Genomic DNA, 25,209 nt, shown 5'->3' with positions numbered 1-25,209 from the left:
TACCCAATTGGCATATTTAATGTACTTGTAAGTCCCTAGTAATGGGGCACTACCTGTGCCCAGGGCATGTAAATGTAATGCTACTAGGGGGCCTGCATTACTGACTGTGCCAACCACTTAAGTTTTAAAATTCCATTTCACCTGGCAAAGTCCTTTGCCAGGCCCAAAGTTTCCTTTTTAATACATATACAGTGCCCCTAGGATAGGCTCTGGACAGCCCATAGGGCAGGGTGCAATGTTTTTAATGATGGGACATGTACTTTTACATGTCCTGGTAGTGAAAAACACTTACATTTGTTTTTCACTGCTGTAAGGCCAACATCTCCTATAGGAAAACATTTGAGTTACCTTATCACATGTTTAAGTAAAATTTCAAAATGAGAACAGGTAACCAGTTCATATTTAGTGTCTCTGGAATTGTAATTTTAAATCCTAAGTTATGGTGAAGTCATATTTTAAATTACAATTTGAAAATGCCACTTTTGGAAAGTTGCCTTTTTCCAGCCTTAGCCATTTAGTGTCTCTGGGTCACTTGACTGGGTGCATTTGACAACTGGACTTTGTGTGTTCCTCCTAGACAGCCACACACACTGGGGAGCTTAGGTGTGACAGGATGAGAGTTCAAACCGAGACCTTGCCACTCGCACCAGTGTTCAATGAGAAGTTCCAAATGTCTCCTTTTTGCACTACAGCATTGTCCGCTAGCAGGGGACTGTCAACGCGAAGCTCCAGCAAAATCCAACTGCGACGCCAGCCAAACCTTTTCACTACACCGACTGTCTCCCGACACGCACTTGCAGCACTCTGCAACGCGAACGGGGCTCTTGGCATAAATATATAAAGGCAAACTTCAGCAAGCGTGGCCTGGTGACAGTAACCGACCTGTGCTACATTGCAGTCGCCCTGAAAGTGTGACTGTGACCCGGTCCGGCGCGACCAGATATTGCTAGTTGGTACTTTGTGCTTTTTAGCCCTATTTTCACTAATACCTTAAAAAGTTCATAACACCGGTTCTACTGATTGGATGGTTGTTGTTTTTGTAGTGTTTTATTTATTACATTGTGCTCTATTTTTCTAACTTGGTCTGGGATACTTCTTGTGTGCTTTCTTTATTTTGTTAATGTTTGGAGTGGTGCAGAAATACTTTACACATTGCCTCTAAGTTAAGCCTGACTGCTCTGTGACAAGCTACCTGGGGGTTGAGCACAGGGTATTTTGGGGTTTGCTTGTGCCTTACCCTGACAGAGATCGTGGTTGCTGCTTGACAACGGCTCACACCCCAGTCAACCAACAAGCCAATTTCTCACACTATGGATCTGGCCCTAGTCTAGTTCCCTTTATATGATTGTAAGTATGCTCACCAAATGAAAAATTGCTACCTGTAAAGGAAAAGTGCAATAGGATACACATACATATTTAAAGCATGCTCAGCATGGCAGCTTTCAGTAAGTAGCATCAACTTTGTTGGTAACAAAAGCTACTGTTAGACCTTGCCCTCTCTGCAGGGTCACTCCACAAACAATTCAAACTGAGTACAGCAACATCTACTGTATTGCCAACTAATCATCCTTGCCTTAAAGAGCACCGGCAAGTTTCAGGAGGCTCATCTGTCCTGATGATGATCTAGATTAATATAGATCGAAACGCCGTCGACCCACCCAAGGAATTTCACCTGTTCTATTTGTATATAATTGTTGTGTTTTTATCCTTGTTGTTGTTGTGTGATAGTTCGTTCACTTTGATCACTTATGTCACGTCCTGCACCTTACTATTCACTTGAGCACCTGCAATACAGTATAATTATTTATGTATACCCTTAAGAAAAGAGAGTAAAATAAAAAACTCCTACCAATACCTACTACCTCTGCTCCCCAGCGACTTATTAAGTATTCGCTCTTTGTTCTATTCCTCGCTAAGGACCTCTTAAGGCCTACCCTGAACCATTGTTCTTCCAAATCACCAGTGAGCCTCCAGCAATTTCTGGGCCACCCACCCTGAATGCAGTTTTAAACTGCCATATCAACTTAGCATTAAAACCCCCTTACTAAGCCCTAAACTCTCCTTTTGTTCTAATGTCATCCCTAATGTAGGTCCTAGGTAGCCAATAGGGCATGGTGCTGTGTAATTAATAGGTCGAACATGCCCTTTTAAGTTTTGCATGTACTGCTAGTGAAATACTCCTAAATTCGCTTTTCACTACTGTGAGGCCTACCCGTACCATAGGATAACTTTGTGGATTCCTTTTTACATTTAATAAGCTGCAATTTCCAGATGAGAGCTGATAGCTATGTCATGTTTGGTATCTTTGTAATTGTAATGAAGAACCTTATTTTATGGTAAAGACGGGTTTTCGATTACAATTTTAATAATGCAGCTTTTAGAAAGTTAGCATTTTTCTGCCCGTAACCCTTTTGTGCATGTAGCCTGCCCTGAGTCACATGACTGGGCTTAGCTGAAAAATAGACTTTGTCAATTCCTCCCAGATAGTCAAACAATTGAGGGATTAGGTTTTCCTGAGTGGACCATCTGCTGGAAAAATGGGGCAAAGCCAAGCATAGTCCCATTTGCAACTGAATAGCCTCTGCTCTTACTTTCCACAAAGGGCCTAATGACCTCACATTGTCACTGCAGCCAGTGACATAAAAGACTCCCACCATCTTGAAACTGTACCCAGCCCGAGTGATTCCTGAACTCCCAAGAGGTGTCCCACAAGTCCTTGACCATTCGTTGTGATGCTACAAGAGCTCAAATGGCCAAATCCAAAAACAAAAGACTTAAAATAATTTAGGTCAAAAACTTCTCTGAGATATAGGAGGGGACCTGGACCATTGTTCGCGTATCTGCCAGAGGTGCATCTCCGGTCAGATTGACTTTGTGGCTTCTCCCGCTATGTTCTTCTCCACAGCAGCAAATCCTTTAAGTGGTCCTTTGTCAAACGTTATCCAACCTCACAACCATCTGCCTCGTCCCACTGGAGGTGCTCGACGATTAAGTCCAAATGTAGGAAATAAACTCTCTCTGCTTGGAAAAGCATCACTTTTTTGATGTGATAAAGCAACATTTGTTTTGTGTGTAAAAAAGTATTCTTTAATTGCCAATTACTTATCTGCTAAATAGCTTTCCCGATATTGTAATTATGTATTACTTCCAGATGTACAGTACTCTTCATGACACCTGATCATAAGAATATCTTAGTTAAAATTTAAATATCCTCTCTCCTAGATAAAAACATCTTCATTACTGCCTAACCATTCTATTAATGCTTATCTATCTCCTTAAGCCATCCATATTTCAATACAAGGTTACCCAATAATACTAATCCTGAGTTTATCTGGGCACTCTGAGCTTCCGGCCAACCATGCCCTTGCAATGCTCAAAGAGCTGTGGTCCTAGTTCATTCTTTTTTACTTCCCAATATTAGTGCTTCTACAGTGTTATTTCTCTGAAACAGAAACTCAAACTTTTCAGCAGTTCCTTTAATACATTTTCTATTGGGAAAAATAAGGTAGAAAAGGTTCAGGAAAACAAACTAGCATGAAAAGGATAATGAGGAGAAGGAGGAAAATGGAAGGTACAGGCGGTGCTCTAGTAAAAAAAAAAATAGGAAGACCATACCAAAGAAGAAAAGGGGAATAAAATGAATGTGTAAATATGGGGAGAAGAGAGAGAAATGGGGGATGGGCATTACCCCAAAGGAGAAAAACAAGCCAAAACATAAATGAAATGGGTAAAGTAAAAGGAACAAAAATAAGGGAAAATTAAGTGCTAACGAAAAAGAAGAAAAGACTGAAAAAAGTAAATAAATGAGAAGTAAACCCTTGATGTGATAGTCTTGAGAGGCAAACAATTCATAGCAATAACGCATATCCCCTGTGTGAGAGATTAGCTTTCTTTGTGCTCCACTGGAAGAATTGGGTAGGATGTCTTTTAAGAATGACCATTTATCTTCTAATATTGGTCAAATACAGTCTCTGTGTCCTATTGAGTTCAGCTGGACTGTGTGTGCTGTTGTTATTTGAGAATTCTGGTAAGCATTCACCATCACAGCCTAACTGACCTACAATCTCATCTACAGCTAACTCAAGAACGGCGTTGAACTCAACATGTCTCGTCCTACATCCCCTTTTTAATCAATGATAGCAAATGTGCCTAGTAGCAAAACACTCAATGATTATGGAGGCAAATGTTTGACTATGAAATATTTTTAGAGCTTTAAACTCCTATTCATTGCCTCTGTAAATGTGTAATTGATTACCACCTAATGAAAAATCATGCATGCACTGTGCCTTCAGTTCTTACAAAACATGTTTGGAGATGCTCATTAAAATGCTGCATTAGCCACTTGACTATTGTGAACTGTTGTACATATTTTAGTGTTAGACACTTTCTCAAATGTTTTCCGAGACTTACGGTAACAATTTTGAGGAGCACTTCCTTGCCATTTGTGGCTGATGATCATAATGTATATATGCTTATTTTTTTTTTAAACATACTTTATTGATTTTTCACCTGCTCCTGTTACATTTTAACATGCTTATACCGTTGTACATTTACATTAGTCAGTTGTCATATTCTGTGACATAATTAATAGCCATTTCTCATGTAGCCATCTCCAATATAAATGAACGCTACAATACGAATGTGTGTTTATACAATCAAAACACGTGTATATACTCACATAATGGCAAAAGCATCATAAGATCCAAGAACATTTTGGAGCTTAGTAAATCAAGGCTGTCTTAGATATCCCAAGTTCTAGCTTGTGTAGCTCTTGGAGCATTTTATGCCGCTCACTTCATGAAAGTATATGGTAATGTAAATGATCATTTGTCTGAGAAATGTTACACATTGGATATGGATGTGGTAGGCTTGTTTTCCTTTCAAAGAATAAAAGATATCGTTTTTCAATTAATTCAATCATTTTATCATGAATTAGGGTAAGCTATCATCTTCTGTGGCTTTGCTTACTCTCACTGAAAAAAGATACAATTTTTTCAATGAACTTAAGCAAAGCCACAGCCCTGAAAATTTCCCTTTAGTAGTGATAACATCTAGTTTAAATTGATGAACTCAACATTTGCTCCCATATTTTTGCTGGTTGACAGAGAGCGGGCAATTTCCAGTGTTTTGGTAGGACACCACTTTGAAGCCAACACACCAAAGAGGTGAAGTTAGTTTGCCAGGAAACTATAGATTGGCAAGCATGATTGGTTTTATTGCTAAACTCTATACAGAAATAGCCCTACAACATTTGAATCCCTGGACCTCTGATCAATAGCAGTGGAACATGGTGGCTTCCGTGAAGTTGATAGAACTCATTGGGATGTTATGTTGTTGTTTTCTTGACTTTTGTGCAGCATAGCATCTTGTGAACTGAGTGAATCTCTAAGAATAGCTGATTGATGGGAATGTGTCTCCAGGCCTTTTCAAAATTTCCATTAACAGCACAAGGCCGACTTGGTGTAGGCGGAGATAGACATTAATGCTGAGTTATCTTGAACCATTTTGTTAGATACTGACTAAAACAGAGTTGTGTCTTGGCACTAACCTTGTTTGGCTTCTACATGGCTAGTTTACCAATTTGATTTGATTATGATTGATTTGAAGTGACAAGCTCATTTTCCCCCAAATATCTGAGGTCCATGTGTCATGTCTGTTATATGCAGATGATTGATTATCAAGAAGCATTCTCCAAATGGCCTGCAAAGGTAGGTATTGACTCTCCATGACTACTTTATTAATATCTAACTCACAATACCGGTGGATAAAATGGAGATTCTGCTCTATGGAAAGAAACAGAAAAGTTTTTGAAAACTGGCAAGAAATAGTCTGAAGATATTAGATTTTACCTTCTCCAGCTCCTTAACCTGGGTAGAGCACATATAACACACTAATGTTCGATCTATGCTGTCCGGAGGTGGTTTAGTAATGTTCAATTCCAAGTACGGGGTTTATCTATGTCACCTGTGTTAATGGCCTTTCTTAGTCAAATATTTCCATTTGCTCTTTATGGAGCAGAATGACTGCCCTGTGACCTGAGTGTCTTGAGAAATAATGGAGAAGCTTCGTTAGAAGCTCATGTTGAATTTTTCACCCAAATCAATGATCTAGGCTGTCGGATACGAGCATAGGCTAACAATATGGTGCGATGTGGCCGGAGAAGCCTGCTAAGATATTTGTGTACCCAGTCTTGTGGGGATCAAACTAACATTTCAGTGCTATGTTGTGAGGAGATACAAAACAGTGAAAGAAACTGGGTTAGATTAGTGTTAAAACAGATACATTTATACAAATATGTGAATGCTAATTTTGGTGATGTACAGCAACGAGACACTTGCCCCTCAAAATTGGTATGGAGATAGTATCCAATGTAGTTCCTCAACTGAAGAGTTCGGGACTATATTGAGAGGAAATATCCAATCTCCTTTACTTTAAAATCACTGGTAAGTGAAGTTCCATTCCCCTATAAGAATTGAAGAATTTTGACTTGTTTAAAACCTTTATTTTCTGTTCCTGATGCGATAGCACAGATCAAGTCCACGGAAGAGAAAAGTCTATCCTTCTATCGAAAAAGCCCATGCAGGCCTTTGTTGTTGAATTGGTTTATGTTTTTATCTCGGTGCCAGCAGATTGTAAAGCCATTATTTGGAAAGCACGATGCACTGTCATGTGATAATGCGACAAGTCTTATGGTTGAGATGTGCTTTGTAGATGTCACAGTCTCGGTTGTCTTTTAATCTCTGAAACAGGATTACCTCGTGTTCTGGTCTTACATATGGTGTTTGTAATATTGGTGTTTAATATCTGTTTACTAAGCCTTTAATGCCCATGTAAAGGTTTTTAATCTGGAAGTAGCCAAGGGACACTTGACTTCTGTTGGGGTCTTGCCTTATGTGTCTCCTAATGTACAACAGCCAGGGTTTGGGCTCTCCATAGGTAAGGCAGAGCCCTACTAAACAATAAACAACAGAATGCCAATACTGATAACTACTTTGACCTTGTTTTTTAACAAGTCACATTGATCCAAACAAAGTGACCACTAGACCCTTTTCATTTCAGTTTTTTGAATCTATCAAAGTTTATTGATCCACAAAATCATTTATATGGATTCTTCTAAATCATTACAATAGTTGAACATACCAAATAAATCTCATACATCACTATTCAACAACTCTCTCAAACTCACAATCATACCTTCAGCACACTTGCTATTCAAGGTTAGACACAGTTTTCCAAACTAATCTCATTCACTCCAGCAGCCAAACAACCATTCATCCTTTCACACCCCCACACTGTACAAAAACAACATCTTATTATACATAAAATTGTATTTTTACAAATAACAAGACCTAAGGTGCATATATTTCACAATAACTCTAAGAATCAAAAATAATTCCAACAATTATAGACACTCAATAGGTCACAACAACAGGTCGACGCGTTTCGAACACCCCAATTCACTTAGTGGTTTTCTCCTCAGGACCGACACGCTTGATTTCTTTAAATAGATCAGCCAATCTATTTATCTGCTGAATTATGATTCATTATTCGCGACCACACGGTGCGCGGTATGTTTAAAGCCGGAAAGACTGCACGAAGAGACGGCTTGCTCAAAGTACAAACAGCTCAGACCATATCCTTGCCACAATCCTCTGTACACACATTCAGTGTATATGTAGCCTGGGCAGTCATCTCTACATGGAGTGTCAACTGGCAGCATGATTCTCCTCCACCTGGTATTGTTTAATGCCATGTGAACATACTCCAAAATCCATTTGGCTGTTTACTAGCCAATGAAGACTTCTCTAATAATGCCATAATACTGAATAAAAGAGTGGTTCATTTATGTTTTGTTATGGGATTGTCAAATATTACATGATATTGCAATATCTGTGGGAACTATTTTACTGTGTTTGGCTAGAAAGGTGTGTGTTTCTAAGTGTGTCCTATGTGGGCAGTGTTTCAGTGTCATGCATGATGAGCATTTACATGAACACATCACTTTGCTGCAATTGTGTAGCTCTGTTCATGCAGGGAGTGGAGTAAATGATTATGCACATGAGATGGTGGCTACGTTCCTTATGTTAGGTATTTGATTCTCATTCTTGAACCAGCATTGGACATCTGCTACCATCAGCCATTATTCATACAGGCTGTATCGGGCATCAGGCGTTTCCCCTGGACGCTGGAAGGCCAGGACACTTTTGCAATGGTGCTGATATATCGGCCCCCAGTACCAAAAGCAGCAGGGGGGCTGGTCCGTCAACATTGCCAGGGCTGCTTTTGTTTCCCAGTCAGGCTCTGAACGATACTTGTGTGCATGCCATATCTTCTGGTACTTGGCTGATGTCATGCAGCTTCGTCTTTGGGGGAAGAGGTAGGTCCTTCCCACTTTTCTGCCTTTTCTATTTTTCATGTAGTCATGGGTGTTTCTTGTCTTCGCCAGAAGAGAGTGCCATCATTTGTGAACAAAGTTATTTCTGGGATTAAAAAAAGATTTTTAGATAGCCATTCAAATAGCAAAGTCCCAGAGGGCTCTAAGTAAGGCTGAAAACTGCCTCTTATCACAGATGCTGCTTTGCAGCACTCAGTGATTGTTTAAGGTGAATTGTACCACTTGGGCTCTTGATAGCAGGATTAGGAGTACCAACTACCAGACATCACTGGCTGATGTTTAAAGAAGCCTAGTTTGCGGCCTTGCCTAGAAGAGTAATCAGTGGCAGCTCATCATGAAGGGCTGAAGGACTCTGCTCCTCCCCCACCTTTTCCACAGCATAATGGGAGTTTGTCAGGCTCAGCAAAGGTCAACCTGAGAGACACTGTTAATGGTGCTAAATGCAAAGGCTGAAGATTTCACAGCCCTGATGACATGACCTCATCAGCCTGGCAACTTCCTGTGACAGCCTTCCCCTTAGGACAAGGGAGAGCATCACTGGTAGCCTCAGAGCTGGACACTTAAGTTTTAAGTCCTGAAATCCCATCTCACTGTGTGAAGGTAAGGAAGGTTCTCCTCTCATTGGCTGACGTCGTCAGCCAATGAGAAGAGGTGGCGGGATCATCCTATTTCTCCTTCTCTTCCTGAAGCATCCCGCTCCTGTCAGGCCTTCTGCTTCCATTCCCCCTACCTGCTGGATAAGCTGTTACCTAATAAGTACTTAAAAAAATGTTTGGGTGCATGCGTATGAATGTGTGTGTATGTGCATGCTGTTATTGGATGTGTGCGTGTGTATGTTCGTGTGAATGGTGGGTGTATGTGCCCTGGCCAGTAAATAGATGGATGTGAGACAGTATGCATGTGGATGTGTGTGTGTGTGTGTGTGCACGCGTACATATGCCCGTCCCACTACTACCTCACAATACGTGCCGCTGCTGTGAGTAATGTGCTTGGTGTAACACAGTGGGACCTCAATGATTGCTTATTTTGTTTCACGCATTGCAGTGTTTCTTGGGACTATGCCGCGTTCATAAGCCAGATTTTGACAGGCAAACAGAGCCACAATTTACTAGTACAGTACCTGTAATCATGGAGCTGCTGGCTGCCTGGCGTATGCTGTAATTTAGCGACAGCACTGTATTCCCGTGGATAACAGCTATTTAAGAACTGAGCGCTCAATGTCCACAGTATGTGGTGAAAATAACAGGGCAGGGGCGCTGCGAGTCATGGGAAATAAATTTGCAGTCTTAAATAGGATAACAACAGGACAAAGGAAGCGTTAGAAAAACAAAACTGTTGTTGGTGTAACAGCTAGCTGAATATTGCTGGCAATTATTACTAATATCAAAGGCATAAACAAATGCCTCAGCGGTGTTAAGCCAGGGGAAGCCGCTGACATCAGGCTTTGGTTCAAATGCGACTTTAGTACAAGTTTTTATGCTGCCTGTAGCCAGGGCCAGTCTGTCCATGGGGACACAAGAGAAACCCCCAGTGGCCTTGAAGGCAGATTGTGGAGACTTGATTCCCAGCCAGGCAGAAACCAAGGCATGAGTGAGAACCACGCACTTCTCATACACAGAATTAATTGCAGCTGCAGAGAAGTTACATGTTTCTGTCTACCACCTCATCCCATGTTTTTGCCATCACAGAGAAATGTTTTGTTGTTGTTGTTTTTTTAACTCTTTTTATTAATCCACAAAAATTGTTGTACATACAAAGAGCATTTATATTGCATCCTCAATCCCATTTTTACGGTTGAATTACCTACCTCTATTAACAAATCTAAGTCCAAGTTAATAATGAACACCTTGGTACCCTGGTTCCCTCTTAGAGTCCATAACATGTCTGCCATGCCGATCAGAGTTTCTCTCCTTTCTTGGGCCCCCCTCTACTTTTATAAGCCACTATCTCTGCTTGCCAGCACCAGCCCAGATCATTTTACCATTCTTCCAGTATCTCAGAAAAAAATGTTAATCAAAGGTGGTACTATTAAGAAATGTAAATGCACTCATTTTACCACCCTTAAAGGATGGAAGCTTAGTTTTCAGTTGTGATCTACAAGTCACAGTAGATATCAGCAGCAAGATACCCCTAGGGGCGACAGTGTTGCACTTTACAAATGCTGTTTGATTGATTCATTGAGTGTTTTCAGTGGCATAAAAAGGTCCTCGCAGCCCCTGTGCTGTGGGGGGGGGGGAGGGGTGGGCGGGCCCAAGCTGCTGGTGACCCCCTCACCACTACACTCTGGCCAAGGAGCTCCTGATTGAGTCCAGAGGGGGCCCTCTACATACGCAGGGGGGCCCCCACAAGTTTCGTTACGCCAGTGGTGTATATATGAAATAAGTGTAAATGCAACCAAACACTCGCCGGATGACAAATTTGAAAATGACATCAAATTAAAGGATGCCAATCCATTAAACAATAGACTAAACAGTGCACCATACACACACACTTAATAGCCAACAACTTTAACAGAGAAGGAAAGCAAAATGCGTATTTTCCCGAGACCCCCATGTATTACATATAAGAGTTCTCAGAGAAACATATATAAATAAAACAACATGTGATTAAAATCTTTTTAGTCCAATTAAAAATAGTCAAAGATCTCAATAAACATGCATCAAACCCACTGCTTGACCTAAGTGAATACTGAGATACTCTACTACTATATTCGAATCTTAATTTCCAAATCCACAATATATTTGAATGTAAGAGTTCTTAAGTTAATTCAGAATTACTTCATCATACATTGAGAGGGTACAGTCAATAGCAACATCTGTTAGCCCAGAACAGTTGCTGTTATGTACTTTCATGAAATGTCTGACAACAGGATAATGACTATCATTGTTCTTTGTGGCATGCATGTTTGGTAGAACTCAGTTTATTGCTGGGTGGATATCATTTCTAACACCTTTTCTCTCATGGGCATGTCAGTACATAGATGGCAAAACCAGTGTCTTATGTGAAGTACTTGATGACATTATGTGGTATTTCTGAATTAGGCATGTTAATGGTTAACACTGGTTCTGTAGGCTTTGCATCTGTTGCATTTGAGAACCCCCTTCTTCATCAGTAAGTGTTTTTGCGGACCATCTGTTATGATATTTTTGCTAAATTGTTCAAAAGTGACTCACTTTTCGTGAAAGTAAGATGAGGATGGTCAGTAGTGTTGTCTGCCAAATTAGCATCAGTTTTTAAAGTTTTCCAGTGTTTCTGCATAATCTTCCTGCTCATGCTTGTTCTGGTATTGTATGTCATAACAAACCTTGTCTGTGGATTGGATTTGTTATCCCTGATCATTGAAATGTCAGCAGTGACTAATATATATTTTCTGTTGAACTTTCTTACTCTGGTAACAACAGAAGATATTGTGTTTAAAACCTCCTAATCTGCATTAGCTGCTGCTGTTACCAGAGTCATCAATACTTCAGTCAGTTAATAAGAGTGTCTAGTCTGACCAACACGGCAGCTGCCTTAGAACTGAGCTCAGATACTGGGTTCAAACATCCAACTCCATCCTGAGCACCAGGCCCCCTGGCGGAGGCCATAGCAGCTTCCCAGACCCGCAAGTCATCGGTCAATACTGTAGTGCCGCCATGGCAAGGAGGCGAGAGGGGCTGCAGATGGAATCAATGACTATGAGGCAGGACCTGTGGCACTCACAGGTCTGGGATGCTGAGGGCTGTGGCCGCGGGCCTGTGAAAGCTTGGATTTGCACATGTCTGTCTCTGGTGCAGCTGGAGCAGTGTGTGGCCCCCTAGGAGTGGGGTTGCGAGCAATGCTGTTGTTGCGGGGGGCCCCTGTTCCTGGATGGCAATGCCCCACTGCACTGGCGGACAGCCTGGAGTTGGTGGAGGCGATTGGGGCACTTGGACCTTCGTGTGGTTTACCATTGTGGGGCACACCAGATCACTGAAACTTGACCAACCCTCTCTTAATCCTACAGAACCTGCACCTCGAACAATGGAATTGGCCAAACTGGACACTATAATCCAGACCATTGAAACCTCCCTAATATCTCTTGAAGCCAAAATTGACTCAGTGACAGAGATCTGACTCTTTTGCGTTATAATCATCGAAAGTTGTCGGACCGGGTTACCTTGTCAGGGAAGACCCTGACCACCCTTACACCCCAAACAACTAACCTTCAGGCCCAGGTGGCCTGGGCCTGAAGGTTAGTTGGAGGACTTGGAGGGGCACTTCAACCACAATAACATCAGAGTGGTGGGCATGGTGGAAGGCAATGAGGGTCCGCAAGCTGAAGAATTCTTGGAGATATGGCTTTGTGTGTTGATCTCAGAGGAAGAACTTACTTTATATTTCTCAGTTCAGTGAGCCTGTGGGGTCCCCGTGTGGGGGTCCCCACCTGGGGCCACACCCTAGCCCATGACGGCCAGAATCCTTCACTATAAGGATTGGTTGGTATCCTGAGAAGGGCCCGGCAACCAGACCCTATTGTTAGAGAAAGCCACTGCATCCTCATTTTTCTGGACTACTCCTTGGAGGTTCAGAGGAGGAGGGCATTCTCTATGGGAGTTAAGTGAGGACTTTGCAACCTGGGTCCGCGCTATGCTCCGCTCTTTCTGGTGAAACTTACAATCATAGACGACCAAAGGGCAAATTCTTTTACAGTCCCTGAGGATGCCTGGAGGTGGCTTTCCTTGTGGGAGCTGCCAGGCCCTGGGGGAGACACCTGAGGTCATCACAGGTGTGCCAGTGTTTGCCCTGAGGGGACGACGCAGCAGCGGACACTGCCAGCCATGCTGTTTCCAACCCAGGTCCTGGACAGCCTGCAGCCAGCTATGGACACAGTTGAAGAATTTCACAGCTCCCACCTGGCGCCATCTGACCCCTCAGGAGGTGTGACACCTAACAATACCTTCTCGTCTTCCTCTTCAACCCAGCAGTACCTCAGCCCCCTGCCTTGGGTGACCCCACAGACTGCCAATATCACCTGACTCCATCAGTTGAGGCTGGTCTCCTCCCCTTGGGTACCATCTGAGAATAGGAGCCAATCCTGGACTTCTGGTCGTCCAGTTGCTTTATCGTGCTACCGGGCTGTGGGCCCTGACGACACCTGGTGATAGATCCTCCAAATGAAATCCAAACCGAGATCCATCTGTTCCCAATGTGTTCCTTCTTCATACCTTCTTGTCCGGCACCAACAACACCCTTTCCTTATTATGAGCCCAATCCAATTTTGGACATAAACTGTCACCTAGCAGGCCCAGACCCCGCATTGTAATGGTTATGTTAGGGTGTGGACGGCCCCCTCTGAACATGCCCCCCCTTATTATGTTCTCCTATTTACACCCTGGTGGAGTCAGTCTCCTTTGCTGGTTTTCATGGTTTCTCAGATGCCCTCTTTGCACCAATTCTCTCCCCCCCAAACCCCCTAGCCCGGATGAGTCCTCCGACTGGGAATATACAGGGGCCAATCACATAAAAAACTAGTAAATTAGTAGTGAATTGTGGCATAGATCAACAACTGCATCTTGGGGATTATGGGTACATTGTCCTAAGTAAAATTTATTACAAATCGAAAATAACCAGCCACACACAATGTCATCTGGTTATTGTAGGCTAGGGTAGATGGCTCAAGCTGAAATGCTGTAATACAAAATAGGGGCTGTAGCTGCACACAATGCATGATGACGCCTCAGTCAATGCCTGGGTAAATATGGTATGACCTTCTTCAAGGATGGAAAAAATGTGAGACTAATTTTAACAACAGAAAAAAATGCAGTCCTTTTACATATTTTTTTTCTCCATGAGCCAGTTCTTCTTTGAAGGCTACTAGGAGCAGCTTTGACAAGTTGTCTGAAAGATATCCAACAAGAACTGTCTCGCCTTTGCCAGCTGGTGCAGTGGTTATTATTTCATTCATTTTTTATGGAAGCATATGTCACAAAAAGAAAAAAGAAACATAGAAAACATGCTGTCACCTAAACGTGGCCACTTTATTCTTGCAATGAAAGTCTTACATTTAAAAAACAGTCACAGATGTATCCGCTTTTCCAGTGGTACTTTTTAGACAACAAGCCTTTTAGTTGTGCCATGCATTTTTCTATCATAATTTGAGAAAGATTAATGATTACATCACAACATAACAAACATTTCTCGCGGCCTGTGCAGGTAAGAGCGGTGGGGCCGGAGGGGGTGGGGAGGGGTGGGGGTGGGTGGGGGCGGGATTCAACAGACGACTACGATGGAAAATTAAATAAATAATTAATTTTCCTTCGTTGTCATCTGTAGAAATCCCACCCACCCGGCCCCACAGCTCTTACCTGCACGGGCCACGGCTGCTCAGATTCCAGTGTTCCACTGTCAAATGAAGACTTTATAGCATAAACTTTATACACGGGTGTGGGCAAAATAAATACCTGGTATTTAAAGTTATTATAGCAAATAAATGAATTTAAAAAAAACTACTTTGAACCAGCTATGCAAATGAAAAGAAAGGAACTATTTTTACGTGAGTGTGAATAATATGCGCAGGCTTTGTTCAGTGAAAATAAAGAAAGCCAATGGGTAAAGTTGGCTGACCCATTGTTGCATCCTGTGTACTACAGTGGGAGGAAGCAAAATGTGAATGACAATTTTACAAACCAATGAACGAAGCCCACAGGCCAATAGCCCTCTATCTGTTTAAATTATACTAATGCTGGCCATACTTACAAAAGCTTCATCATAATTCCAGGCTTACACTGAGAGGCATCAGAATTTGCTTCTCATATCTAAGAATTTAAAGAATATTATGAAAATAATAAAGTGGATAACGGAGAGTAGCCATGGAGACTGAGATTTAGTGCTGAGAAAAAAGAGTGGAAACACTAAGGGATCAAGGGCATTTTGGGATGTGCCTATTCACAAAAGAAATTTGGGCATGATCCAAATCTGTTGTAGATGTACAATCTGCATTTCTGCAAACAAATGGACTGTCACAAAATGTGCAGTTAGGGGGACCTGTTCAGAGGCATGGCAGGCACATAACTTGCAGTGAGCCCTGTTCACTAAGGTATCCAGCAAATATTGTGCACTGGTGCACAATTCATTCTCTGTAGAAATCATGCATGGCACAGGTTTAAAGCAGGGGCCTCTGGATCACCATCTACTCTTCCTAACACATAGGAGCAGTGAAAAACTGCACTGCATTCCATTTCTACCATAATAGTAATGTTGGAGATGTTAATGAACACTATCGATGTGTGCAGGCCCACTGCTTCTCTCATGGGTGATTGACAGGGCGGTACAGGTCTTTTATTCCACTGGCAATTTCCCTGGTGGGCTGAACCCCCTGGAAGCTGCTTTAGAACGCCCTGAGTCTCTCCTGGTGCCCCTGTCTCTGTTTCCAGCTCCTGTAGGTTAATTGCAGCTGGCACAAGAAAGCCTCCCTTAACCGAGAAAGAGCAGGAGGAAGAGGAAGAGGGAAGGTAGAGAGAAGCTGATCAGAGAGTGAGAATAGAGAGAGTTTTGGCGAGAGGGAGAGAGAATGGATGGAAGGAAAGAGAGCGATTGCATGAGCAGACAAAGGGAGTGGGGTATCTTAGACCATTCTTGCTAGGACTGCTTTTGGGTCCCCAGTCCAGCCTTGTTGAATGATTCCAGGGAATGCAGCCTGCTGACACTAGGAGGCCCTACCACTATGCCAACCTGGGTAAAGGGTGCCAAGACATATGAGACTGGTGGGTATGCTCCAACTGCTTTATATATGAATGAAAGACCAGCCTATGTTTAACCCCTTGCATGCTTGTGACGGAACCGTTCCGTCACAAGCCTCGGGTGAGCTGTGCTTGTGACGGAACGGTTCCGTCGCGGCCCGCTCGCCGCGCCTGCGCGGCGCGAATTTTGCGCCTGCGCTGACGATTTAATGGGCGGGCGGGTTCGTGACCGAACCGTTCCGTCACAAGCACAGCTCACCCGCGAGCCGTGACGGAGCGGTTCCGTCACAAGCACGGAACCGCCGCGCGGCCGCCCCACCCCCTTAGCGCTGCGGCGGAATAGCCACCGCAGCGAAGGGGTTAAAGGCACTATAAGTGCACACAGTGATGGGGGTTTTCTTTATTTTGTATGTTATTTTCCCTCGTCTGCAACTCCCCTCTACCCCGCCTCACCGGTCATACCTGCATGGGCCGCTCCTGCTTTCGCAAGAACTAAATAGATCCATATTTCACAATTCCTGCAGATGGTTGCATTTCTCGATAAAGGTAGAGTATTTAAATCTACATAGATAAAGGTTTCAGGTATAGGAGCACTCTCTAATCATGATATTTGAATACTGAAGAATATTGCACAACTCTGTGGGCAGGCATTAATCACACCCATAACACATAATATTAAAGACAGACTATTGGAATGGGGACAGGATTTTGTTCGCATGATTTTTGTGAAACAGGCAAACAATGCTCAGCTTGAAGTAGGCCACATTGTAAGAGATAATTGTTGCCAGTTGGTACAACATGGGACCTTCACCAGTAGCATTAAATGCAGAATCAGCCACTCTGACATTTATAAATATAGGATTTGAAGGTTGCATACTGATATCTGAGGCAAATGCTGAACTATCCAATTAGCATTTGAAACTATAAGCATTATAACCAAGTAACATATCAACAGTATCAACGTTTTTTGCAATGCAAGTCTCTGCAGCTTCTGGGGACTAGGTCCATGCTATATAAAGTCCAAAAAACAGAAACTCAGTGATAGAAAAATGCACTTCATTTATTGATTCTAAACCTGCTTCTAGGCAGAGTATATTTGGTGGCTAGGCATGTTGTCCAATCTGAATAGAATGTGAATGCTGAACATCAGCAAAATAGGAGATACTGTTCATGCTAAATCTACCAACCAGTGGATCTCATTGTAACATTTGCCCCTGTACCCCTCAGTCCTTCTTGCTGGCCCTCTTTCACAAGTCACATTTCACAATGACCCAATATGGGTTCCTTCAGCTGTTGTGCCTCCCGGTTACACTGCATTTAGACCATTCTGTGTAACTAAAATAATCGTTTAGAACCAAGGCTCCCAGTTTTCCTTATTTACGGCTTTTTACCAGTAAATACAGACATAAAGTAATGTGTTTCCTGTCTGTATTTACTTTTTAAAAGTGGGAAAATACAGCAAATTGTGGTTCTTGTGAGCTACTCTCCATGCTGTTCTTCATGAGTTCCAGGCCAACAGCAGCGCAGATAGACAGCATGGGGAGTTGATAAACAGGATGAGATGTCTTTAATTACAGGCATATGTTAATGTATATAATGTACTATTTACCTGTGGGTGTAGCGTTTTGTTGTATTTGGATGCTAAATTTGATAAAACGCCACAGACATCAAAGTATGAGTACATGTTTATCAGGTAAACATATGTGGCAATGCACCAATTTTTGATGAAATTTAAACATAAAACACATAATAAATATGGAGAAATATCAATAAAATGGCCCCAAAAATAAATTAATATAAATAAATACAGACTAAAATGTTAAAAAAATAAATACCACAAAACCATAACTGACTGTAATATTTTGCTTAATCATCGACGTAGGATTTCTTAATATATTACTCCCTTTTTCATAGTCATACAATACTGTATGACTCCTGCCCATTTGTTCTAAACTTCTAAACTACCAAAGTAAATTGTCGAGCAAGAATTGACTTTCAGATGTTCAGCCTTACCGCTTCTGGTTGACTCTTCGTGCTTTGGGACATATGCAGAAGGGGAGGTTGGCTGGGTTGTATGTATATACTGAAGGGGAAGGGAACTATTCTAAGCTTGTAATGCAATTTTACAGTAGACATTGAAAAATTGACCAGTTCAAGATCTTCTAAGACTCTGATCTTTTGATTCTTTCTTTCTCTTGCTCTACATTCTAGGTTATGGGCATGCTGCTCCGGGGACGGATGCTGGGAAGGCCTTCTGCATGTTCTATGCTGTTCTAGGAATCCCACTCACGCTGGTGATGTTCCAGAGCCTTGGTGAGCGCATGAACACTTTCGTCAAGTACCTCCTGAAGCGCATCAAGAAGTGCTGCGGGATGAGGAGCACGGAGGTCTCCATGGAGAACATGGTCACGGTGGGCTTTTTCTCCTGCATGGGCACCTTGTGCATCGGAGCAGCCGCCTTCTCCCACTATGAGGATTGGAGCTTTTTCCAGTCATATTATTATTGCTTTATAACATTGACTACAATAGGGTTTGGTGACTATGTGGCACTGCAGAAAAACAGAGCCCTCCAAAAGAAGCCACTCTATGTGGCCTTTAGCTTTATGTACATCCTGGTGGGCTTGACGGTCATTGGGGCGTTTCTAAATCTTGTTGTTCTCAGGTTCTTGACCATGAACAGCGAGGACGAGAGGCGGGATGCCGAGGAGCGGGCATCCCTAGCAGGGAACCGCAACAGCATGATCATCCACATCCAGGAAGACTCTCAGCACGGGAGGCCGCGCTACAAGGCCGAAGTGACAGACTTGCAGTCCATGTGTTCTTGCATGTGCTACAGATCCCACGAGTACACCAGCCGGGTGGTGTCCCACCAGAATTCATTTAGCTCCAAGCTGAACCCTCAGTACTTTCACTCCATCTCCTACAAAATAGAGGAGATTTCACCAAGCACATTGAAGAACAGCCTTTTCCCCTCCCCCGTAAGCTCCATTTCCCCTGGGTTGCACAGCTTTACAGATAACCATCGGTTAATGAAAAGGCGCAAATCAATATAAAGACGGGAATTTTTTTTGATTTAGTTCATCTCTGTAGCTGAATCCTTCTGAGAGGGAGATGGAGCAAATAATGAGGCAAGCAAGCCTGCTCTCCTCCAAGACTCAGACCTGAGCATGAAGCATGGATTACTACTCCTCCAACAAAGTATGCCTTACATTACCCCCTCTGGTGGATGTCCGAGGATGGACCGCTTAATGTGGAATAAAGTTGGTACCAAATCCAAAGCCGCACACAAGCCAGGGGCATATTTCTCTTGCCCCTGACTCTTCTGACCTAACAGACAATTATTTTTCTCCAGAAAATATAGATGGTCAAGAACGTGTGCACATGCGTGAGTGAGTGTGTGCAATCCCATAATCAGTGCCATGTGAGAAATTTAAAAGCATCAGGTATTATTTTGTTCAAGGCAATTGTGTCACAGCCTGCTTTTAACTTTTAGACTGCTTCCAAAAGAGAAAATAATGCCAAATTTATTTACTTTTTATTTGTTTTTCCTTTTTTTTGCCAGTCCAAGCATGCGCAACGAGCAGTCTATATACCAGGTGTAAAATGATACTTTTTCTTTAATGCTAGGCTCTAGATTGTATAGAAAAGAACAGAAGATGGTGGATCTTTTAAGCTTGCCAGTTCAAAATAATAAAAAGCATGCACTTTGTAAAACTGGTATGCATTATAAACACAAAAAGAAAAAAAACTAGCAATGAAAATATTTATCAAAAGCATATAATATGAAAACTTTGTTATGACATTATTGTACCTTGATTTTGCCATTGCTATTCCAACTTTTCGCTCTTCTACAGACAGACTAAAAGGGAACTTGGGACTTTGTTGGGAAGGAAGTTTACTTTTCTTCTTTTACTCTCATTTCTACAATATTTCTATGCAGCAGTCACCTGCATGAATACGAAATATATTTTTGGAATGATAGGATAATGTGGACTATAAATCAATGGATATACACTATCATTGTCCTTAAAATAGAGAGGGCATTCTTGTTACACAAAACTATATTTTTGGCTCTATGTATGTGTGAATGCATATATAGGTAGAAAGCATAACTTGTCTGTGTGTGTGTGTGGATCTCTCACACACACACACTTTATAAACCCTCAGTCACTTTACAGATAAAACCCCAAATGGTCTTAGGGTATGATGTCTACACGTGAAACAACGCATTGAATATTCCATGTTTGCAAATTTATAAGGAGTAGTAAGCGATTTATTACCATCGCCAAAGGACAGGAGGGGCGTCATGACCCCTTTGAGGCAACTACGCTTTAGAGTTATGGCCTCTACCTATATTCAACTATATTGATGGTAATCAGTAACATATTAGCCTTGGCGCAGTCACAAACAGAGATCTACGCTCATTCGCTCACCCACACACACATATACACATGCCTGTGCACACATACATTTATGTGCGTACATGTGTGCGTACACACACATACAGCCCCACACATATTTACTTACAAACATATATATACATATTACATGACTAGGCTTACACATGGATTAAAAATACATTGTTCAAAGTGATGGCAAATCAGTGGGAAGCAGCTGTGGCCCATGCAGGTAAGAGTGATGGAGCCGGGTGGGGGTTGGGGGGTATTCGACAGACGACCACAGGCAAAAATTAAATAAATAAATAATTTTCCTTTGTCGTCGTCAGTCGAAACCCTAACCCGGCCCTAGTGCTCTTTACATGCACGGGCCACAGCTCGTGAGAAGTATGAATTTTCAACCGCTCTAAACTGTTGGAAAAAATGACATCATATAGTATCAAAAAATATAATGATTAGGATCGTTTCCTATAATGCCATTTTGAGTTTGTTACTGACATTTTCATTCGACCTTTGGATGTCATTACGGTACCAAAAGGCCTGCATCCTCCCAAGTCCTGTGAGCTAGTGCACATGTACAGATATATATCATTCACACATATTACAAACATGTAGGTATATATATGTATATGTATATATATATATATATACATATATGTATATATATATATATATATATATATATATATATATATATATATATATATATGTATATATATACCATGAATTTGCCACTGAATAATTTTGAATTATGATTTTTAAATAATAGAAAACCTATGTTGGTCTCAGGAACAATTGCTTTAAAAGAGAGTATCTCCTTTATTGACCTGATGGAAATATATAAAAGTATTTTAAAAAGTTCCAAAGCTTGAAATATTCTAGTATTGCTAAAAACCACTGGTAAGAATGTGAATTTTGGGTTTCCAAATATTGCCTGGTTCATGTCTTTCAAATGATATGAACTCTCATGTCCTGTCAAAGTTGCCTTGTGTCATCTGTTGAGTGGTTCAGATGTCTGTGGGCTATTTAGATAGTAATGGACAATCACGCATCGGTCCATAAGCTTTCGTCTCTGGGCCAAGCTGAAGCCTAAATCAATGCTCATACTCACCATCTCCTTTGGCTAGGAGCAGGCAGATGACACAAGACTACTAATCTGCTTCAAAAACCATTGTTCAAAAAATAAAGATGGAAGTTCCTTTGTAGCTGGTCTCTTCAGGTTCCAGAAAAACGCACCGCTATATTAATAATCAGCAAACTAGATCATGCCAGATTAGAATCGGGGATCTTTGGTGGTTGCAATTGACTTCTTGTAAGATTGAAAAATATCTTTTCCATCCAAATTCAATTAAGTGACTTGAGTTAGCTACAAGTCGACACCTGCCACCAAACTTTAACTAGGATTAAAACTACTTTACTACAGTCTCAAAACTACCACATTATCTGACCAACATCTACAGCTGATTGAGAATAATTCTGCAAGTGACCTCGTCTATTGTTGAAGCTAAAACTAACTATGATTTGTACCTTTAGAAGATAGGACCTCAGAAGCTCTTAGGAGCATTACTGAAGTTATTCCAGCATTGGAGTTACAGCTAGCTGCAATGTATAACTCCAGACCGCGGTGACCAGACGCTCTCAGGGCATTCAGCACAGAAAGGAAAACTCTTTTCAACTTTCCTATATTTTTGAACACACGTTTCCTCCGGGAGGACTGCTCCACAGGGCGCTGTGATGCTGCTAAGAATTCTTCAGATGTTGACATCTGAGGCTGGAGTGGACTGACTCCTTCTGCTGGGAGTGACCCGCGATGTTCTCGCCGGCTTGGATCAGTCAGTCCGCTCTGGGAACCGCTGTTTGGGCTTCTCTGTGCCAGTCCTCAGCTAAGAAAAAAGCACAGTCTGTGATGCTCAGAAGTTCTACTTCGGCAAGAACCTTCTTTTTTTGATTAATTATCCTGTTAATTTCCCATTCTACAAGCAGAAACACCCCGTTTTTCGTACATCACTGTGAATTATGTAGGTGTCAGTAGGGAGGGCGGCAACCATCAATTCAATGATACTGTTAAAATGTTAGCAGCACACACCATTTATCATAAAAACAACTTCAACTGCAGGAAGATGGTGAGCTCTTTTGGTTCCGAGGCATGAGCAAATATCCGGCACAGAAAGCGAGTGAGTGGGATATTTGTTGATTAGTGGGGTACTCAGTTATGCCTTACTCACTTTGGCACTTGCCATGAAATGCCCTTTCAGAACACGCGTGAACGAGTCAAACACATCACTGTACACTCTTTTGTTCTCTAATGATTAATTGTGAATGAGCTGAAATTAGAACTTATTTCATGCACACTACCAATCTTAACAAGTTTCCTGAACTAAGTGGAAGTTCTGTGATTTATAAAAAATGGACATAGTGGTCAGATACCTGATTCCAGGACTCAGTGAATTCCAGAAAAGGGGTGCCAACATGGAGGATGGCATGAAGTGCATCTTTCATTTCATTGAGAGACACCTGGGAGGCTTGGTTGATCTCTTCCGTTATCACCACTAGACTGGGCGTAAATGTTCTTAGTAAAGCCAGTCTCTCTACATTGTTTTGGCGGCCATCAGAGGTCATCGCTATTAGACTGAGGGTACATTTTCTTCGTGCAGCCAGTCTCTGTTTCTAAAATGTTTCAGCAGCCATGAGTGGTCATCACCACTAGACTGATAGTAAATGATCCCCGTAAGGCCAATCTCTTTTTCCACAATGATTCCGCTGCCATGAGAGTTGCCTATAAAAGCTTTTGTGAAAGAGACAAATACCCGGATTATACTTTGTTAATTGATCATCATCAAGTCAAAGCAGTCACTTTCCTTTGTTGAGTCTGGGGCAGGTTTAATGTCAAAATTGTCTAAATTCCAGGTTTCAGGGAGTTTGAAGCTGTTGACGTTTGAAAGGAAGAATATAGCTCCACTGCTGAAAAGCCAACTTGATTCATAATTTTGTAGAGAAATGCGTGTTTGACATATATGAAATTCGCCAATTTAATTGATGTCCAAGCTCAGCATACAGCATTTACTGTGAGCTCAGTACACCTGACTCCAGCGTACGCTCACTCATAGTAGCAAGTAAGCGCTTTGAGTGGTCGAGGTGGAACAGCCCCCTATTGTTTAGACAATCATTCTCTCTAAGAATAAATTTTGTCATGTTGTATAGACTGTTGATTTAAATAATGTAATTTAACACAATCCCTTTGATCTTCTCTACTCCCACATGCAAATAAGTAAAAAATCCATTAAATGAGATCTCTCGCGAGAATGCAGCATATCACATAACAAAAGTTGGCTTAGTCCAGCTTGCACATGTCATTGAAGCAGTTAATGCCTAATGGTCTAGTGCACAATTCGCATCACTATCATCAGCTCCTAGGAGGAGAGTAAGCACTCATTTCCTGGAAGAAATACCAACAATGCGTCTTCTCAATTTCCAGTCTGTGACAAGTTGTGATGAAGTGTATGACACCATCACATTATGATCAAGAGATACAAAATAGATAAGCATGCAAGTCCTGCCACTTTATTAAACATAGGCATGTCACTAAAACAATTTATCATGTGTACTCGTGGATGAATAGGTGTTAGCTATCCCGTTCCAGGTGATCTACCGCAGTGCAGAGTTTTAAATAGCGTCCTGCCAAAATAGCATAGCAAGAATATTGTCTACAGCTAAATTGTCTTAGTATATTCAGGAAAGTATAGATTTGCTATTCTTAACTCAATATTTGGCACCCCAATGATATATATATCTTCAAGGCACATTGAGGTGGACTTATCCATACTTGCATTATGAACTTACGAAAACAATATTACAGTAGTCGATATTACATTAGGGCAGGACAATATTTTGTTAATTAAAATTGTGCCATATATCTCTTTTCTCATATCATAGATGACTTACCAGAAATAGTTTCACCAACTTGAGGCTTTGATAATTACATATCAATCTTGTATAGTGCTTAGGAATGAGGAGCTTTTAACATCTTTGCAACGTAAGCAGGGAACAGTGGTACTTTCTTGTTGTCTCAATTAGAGCAACAGCAGTTACTATAAATGTGTGCACTGGTTAGTCAGTGAAAAATGTGTGTGAGTGTAAAACGGTTTGCATTGGGCATTTGATGTAATATGACCCATGGACAACAGCAACTGTAAGTTCTCAGGTATGCCCATGCATGGCAGTGCTTAATTTGTAAAATATTAAGTGCCAGGGCCCTCATCAGGAGCCCACTGCAGCCTACACCACCCATTGCCCCTACCAGCACTGCACACACCAGCTACTAGCTATCACACTCCGACACGTGTGACAGTTCCGACTATTCCAGGCCTCCAGAGTTATAAGAGTAGCATGGGTGTGAGGTAATAATAATTTTTAACTAATATTGAATTAGTAAACAACTGTTGTTGTTCTCACTCAAAATCAGACAAACAGCCCACCATGTGGCAGACTGACCTAAGTGCTGATGCTGTCAATTAAGTGCAGGGGCCAAGCACCTGACACCACTAGCTCAAATTAAGCACTGGTGCATTGGTCACATAAATTATATGAGCAAAAATAGCAAACAGTGAAGAAATGTGTAAGTGATATTACAGAGCGCTACTGGCCATTCATCTCTATGTGATCCTATGGCATCATTTACATACTGAAGACCCTTGAAGGGGTTGAAGTCTCTCAGTGT

General features: G+C 41.7%; 1 protein-coding gene across 1 annotated transcript in view; it reads left to right on the top strand.

The window, feature by feature from the left end:
• KCNK9 (potassium two pore domain channel subfamily K member 9) overlaps window positions 1–19,843 on the top strand; it is a 286,495-nt gene extending 266,652 nt beyond the window's left edge. Inside the window, exon 2 of the mRNA XM_086967055.1 lies at window positions 18,307–19,843. Within this exon, the coding sequence (XP_086823181.1) occupies window positions 18,307–19,148 (842 nt within the window). The 3' untranslated portion in view covers window positions 19,149–19,843. The remainder of the gene's footprint in view (window positions 1–18,306) is intronic.
• The last annotated feature ends 5,366 nt before the right edge of the window (window positions 19,844–25,209 follow it).

This window comes from Lissotriton vulgaris, chromosome 4_1 (assembly GCF_964263255.1).
Source record: "Lissotriton vulgaris chromosome 4_1, aLisVul1.2, whole genome shotgun sequence".
In the NCBI taxonomy this organism is placed as follows: Eukaryota; Metazoa; Chordata; class Amphibia; order Caudata; family Salamandridae; genus Lissotriton; species Lissotriton vulgaris.
This window is presented reverse-complemented; position numbering and strand designations above follow the sequence as displayed.